The following is a 4387-nucleotide window of genomic DNA, read 5'->3' as shown; positions in this document are numbered from 1 at the left end:
GGGAGGGGATGAAGCCGCCCGCCGCCATTTTGCTTGTGGGCTGCCGCCCGCTGTTGCCTCTCCACCGAGGCTCGAAGACAGCGAACTGGAGGCAGCGAGGCGGACAGTCTGTCTTTTCACAACAGATGCATTCAACAACTCATCGAAGGCTTGAGGAGGTTTCGGTATTTGTTGGGATTGGTACTTTGCCTCTTTCCCGCAGTGGCCCTAGTCTGGATGTGGGTGAGCTCGGGCACGCCACCACGGGGTGGACGGAGAGTGACTGGAGGGCCTGGGGACGACCCCTCTCTCCTATGACCCTCCGAAAGCGATGCCAAAAGCCATGTCCTTTCTCCCACCTCCCAAGCAACCCCGGTCCCATCTCCCCTTCCCTCTTCTCCTCCCCCACCCTGGTCTGGCCTCCAGCGGCGGGTGAACCCGGTTGGGGTGTCACTTGACGCCCACTAGGGGCTGAGGAGGCTCCAGTGCGCAGGCTCCGGGCGCCGGATAAAAGCGGAGCTGGCGAGTCCAGCACAGTCTTGATGGAGGAGCAAGAAACGGAAGAGGTCGGGGGGAGAAGCAGCAGGAAAATTGCAGCCACCGTCCACGCCGCCTCCCTGCCACCGTGTATCGGGGTAAAAGCTGCCGTTGCCGTCGGTGCAGTTGCCGTCGCTGCCTCCTATACTTCTCTTGGCCTCGGGGAAGGATTGCCCCGCCGGCGGGACAGTGTGCGGGGAGGGGAGCGGGAATTCCTTTACGTGGCGGTGATTAAACGAGGGAGGGACAGACAGTTATCTCGACGAAAAAAGGGGGGAGACCAAGCAATAAAACAAGGGTTTCCCCCACTAAAATGACACGGCGGCTCCGCTCTTGTTTTCGGGGTCTTTCCCCGAAATGGCGGTTTCCGTCTTCCTCTTGCCCCACCGCGACCCGGAGCGCTTCGTAAGCGGAGTGGGGAGAGGCAGAGGCGGTCTCGGCAGCCAATCGGCGCCTGATGTGCTTTGTCGGGCACGCGGTGATTGGTTGGCGATGACCTCATCCTGCAGCAGCGGGTGGGGCCAAAGCCGTAGGGGGAGGCTGTTGCAAAGGCAGAGAGGGAGAAGTGACGATGGTGATCGTTGCTGCCGCGGCCGAATTGGAACCAAAGCAGTGGCGAAGGGAATCGCAAGGCTCTTCCCTGACTATTTTCTCCTGTCCCTGCGCGAGGTGAGGGCCCCGGCTCGGCCTCTGCGAAACTCTGAGGCGCTGGCGCGAACGAGGAAGCACGATTTCTCCCGTGACTTTTGTAACTGCGTCAGGGCAAGATGGCGCTGGGTCTCCTTGGGGCGCGGGGGGAGAGGCACGTCCACCGCCGCCGCAGCGCATGTGACCGGGCTGCATTCCTGTGGGGTTTGGCTCCGGCCCAGGCTGGGGCGGGGGAAGGGACAGGGCTTGGGCGGAGGAGACTGTGGTGCGGTCGGCGTTGGCGGCCCGAAGAGGAAGAGTTGACTGTTTGAAAGCGCTTCCCCTCCCCCACCCAGCCGAGCAGCCGCGGCTCCTCGGGGAAAGCCCCCGGAGGACACTCCTTGTGGGGAGTGACGGCTGTTGGTGGAGAAGGTTTGGCGCCCTATTTTCTTATTCTGCCTTTCTCCTTGCAAAGTATGCTTACGTAAGGTGGTAGGTCCCTGATGAGGGAATCGGAGTCAACTGAGAGTCCTGAGGGCCCCTGGGATGCGTGGCTAGGAGAGACGAGCTCCTAGATGCAACGTCAAGGAGTATCGCTTATTTTCCGAGAAAACGTAGTTTCTCTGATTCAAGTAGAAAAATGTTTTCAAAGTTTGGAAACAAGTGTAGAGGTTCACCCAGGAACACTTCATTTGCTGAAAGGGTACAGGCAGCCAAGGATCCTATCTGAATTTAAGGGCACTTTTCAGACTTTATGTGCCTGCTTCCCAGCATCCTCTCTGTCTGTATATCCTATAAGAATGTGTAATCTTATCGGTGGGTTTTTTTAATGGCATCATTAGTAATACAGAATAAAAGCTGCTAGTGTTTTAATCTATATGAAATTGTAAAGCTGTTTTCACTACTTTCGGTCGTCCTTTTACGGTTTTAAAAATAAAAGATGGAAGCCGGGCTCGGTGGCTCAGCCTGTAATCCCGCGCCTTTGGGAGGCTGAGATGAGTGGATTGCCTGAGCCCGCGGGTTCGAGACCCGCCTGGGCAGCGAGACCTCATCTCTACAATAAATAAAAAAAAATCAGCCGGGCGTGGTAGCGCGCGCCTGTAATTCTGGCTACTCGGAAGGCGGAGGCGGAAGGGTCCCCGGAGCCCAGCAGGTCGAGGCTGCGGTGGCCGGGAGCGGCCACTGCACTCTAGTCTGGGCGACAGAGTGAGACTCCAACTCAAAAATAAATAAATAAATAAAAGATGGAAACGTAAGCACTTCTGGTAAATACGAAGTTTCCTGCACCACTATGAAATATTAAATTCCACCACTTTATAGCACTTTTATAGTAGTATGAATTATAATTTTAAGTTTCGAGACCTTGGTAGGTGGAAATCTAAAGCAGTTCTTAAAGGCTCTTGGCATATTCAGTAAGGGAGACTCAGTTTGTATCTTATTTTCCACTTGGCCAAACTCTGGCTATGGTCGGCAAAAACAAAGCTAGTGAGAATTGTTCAAGGGCTTCTTCCCTTTGGTGGTGATGAGACGGAGGAGTTACTCAAAGACATTTACACCTAAAATCTGACCTACTTTTTGCCAGAAACACGCATTTGGTGTTTAGGAAAAATTGGTCGATGGACCTGAAAAAAACCTGGGGCCAGGGTTGCGCTATTTTAGTCTTCTTTATTGTGGGCTCTTGATAGATAGAAAACAAGATTGGGCTTTTAATTCACTTGTGTATCCTTAAGTCCTTACTAGTTTTTGTGGAAGTCAGTAGATGAAGGGAAAGAGGCCGTTTGCCAAGCAAATGGAAACATTTGTTTTGTACTTTTAATCAGCATGTACCTTCATTGTTCCAAAGTGCCAGACCCATGAACCTCTTGAGCTGAGTTTTTCTGGCCTTTCCTATGGCGTTTTTCCTGAATGCCTTGATGAATTTTGTGTTCTCCCTGGGCACTTTCATTTTTGTCTTTTATTTTCTAATAACTCCAATTTTCACCTCCATTTTAGTTCTGCTAGCTTCAGAGTTACAGATGCGATCTTAAGGTTTACTGGGCGTCACCAGCTTCCTGAGCTCATAAAAAAACTAAGCTTGGTACTTGATTGCTAAGAATTTTATTCACCCATCTCCTCACAAAGATGATGAGTACATTTTCCTTCTTTTTCTTATTTTTGTGGAAATTGTCTCTTATTTTCAGTAACTGCAGTTGAGATAATCTTACTGGGTTTTCATAGCACATACCCTGATGTGCTAAAATGCATACCATGTGTAGCGTGCTGTGCTGTTTTACACCTTTGAGCCTTTGTCCCACTACCTAGAGTGCCTCTTACCGCTTCTGGATAACTTCTGGATAACAAAACGAGCCATTTCCCTGTCTCTTAAAATGCTACCAAATCCCTACTCCCAAGTAGATGAGCCATTCTTTACTTGATGACCCAGCCCAATGCTTGCACCTAGTTGGCATTCAGGTATATCTGTTTCTTTAGAGATAAGTCTAAACTGTGGAATAATTGGCTTTAAAACTTGATCAACACTTTGGATAAGAGATGAAAGATTAGGGAGACTCCGGAAAGGCAAGAGGCAGCTGATGGCCCCCAAGATAGTTCTGCACTCAAAAGTGGAAGAAGGAAAAAAACTACGCTGGGCATTTTTGAATATCCATATTTCTCAAATCTGGAAGCCGTTTTCACCTAAACTTCAACGGTATATAAACGCTAGTGGTGACTATATTGATTTAGCAACTCTGTCTTACTCAGAGCTTGTGATTGTGTTAATTCTTTATTAGAGAAAAATATTTTCTAGTATTTTCCTTCACTGCTTATGTTTGCCGAAAGTACTGAAGTATGCAGGGTTTATCTTGCATTATATATTCTCCTTAGGCAATTTCTTATTTGAAAAACTTGGACTTTGAAGTTTTTTGTTTGCTCCTTTGTTGTAAGCACACACAAAACAGCAGCATTGTCTTTTATGGTATAGAATATGCTTTCAGTCAACAATTGTCTTATATAGTTCTATTCCTAATAAACTAAATTGTTTATCAACCTAAGATAAATGCTATAGTATTTCTTGTCTTGTAAAGATAATGTTTTTAAATACCCCTACCAAAGTATATTGACCGATGTTTGTTTCTCAAATTTATTTATTTGTTTGTTTGTTTGTTTATTTTTGAGTTGGACTCATTCTGTCGCCCAGACTGGAGTGCAGTGGCTGCTCCCGGCCACCGCAGCCTCCACCTGCTGGGCTCCGGCGATCCTTCCGCCT

The 4387-nt window shown here is 48.9% G+C and overlaps 1 protein-coding gene across 1 annotated transcript; it reads left to right on the top strand.

Moving 5' to 3' along the window:
* The first annotated feature begins 65 nt into the window (after positions 1-65).
* Positions 66-2020, top strand: LOC110596839. Its single transcript, XM_021719436.1, has one exon. It carries the CDS (start codon positions 874-876, stop codon positions 1465-1467), a length of 594 nt encoding a protein of 197 aa, XP_021575111.1. The 5' UTR covers positions 66-873; the 3' UTR covers positions 1468-2020.
* Positions 2021-4387: the final 2367 nt, after the last annotated feature.

Source organism: Carlito syrichta, unplaced genomic scaffold (genome assembly GCF_000164805.1).
Source record: "Carlito syrichta isolate Samal-C Ts95f unplaced genomic scaffold, Tarsius_syrichta-2.0.1 Scaffold314713, whole genome shotgun sequence".
Taxonomy (NCBI): Eukaryota; Metazoa; Chordata; class Mammalia; order Primates; family Tarsiidae; genus Carlito; species Carlito syrichta.
Note: the sequence above shows the minus strand (reverse complement) of the source record. Positions and strands in the feature narration are given on the sequence as shown.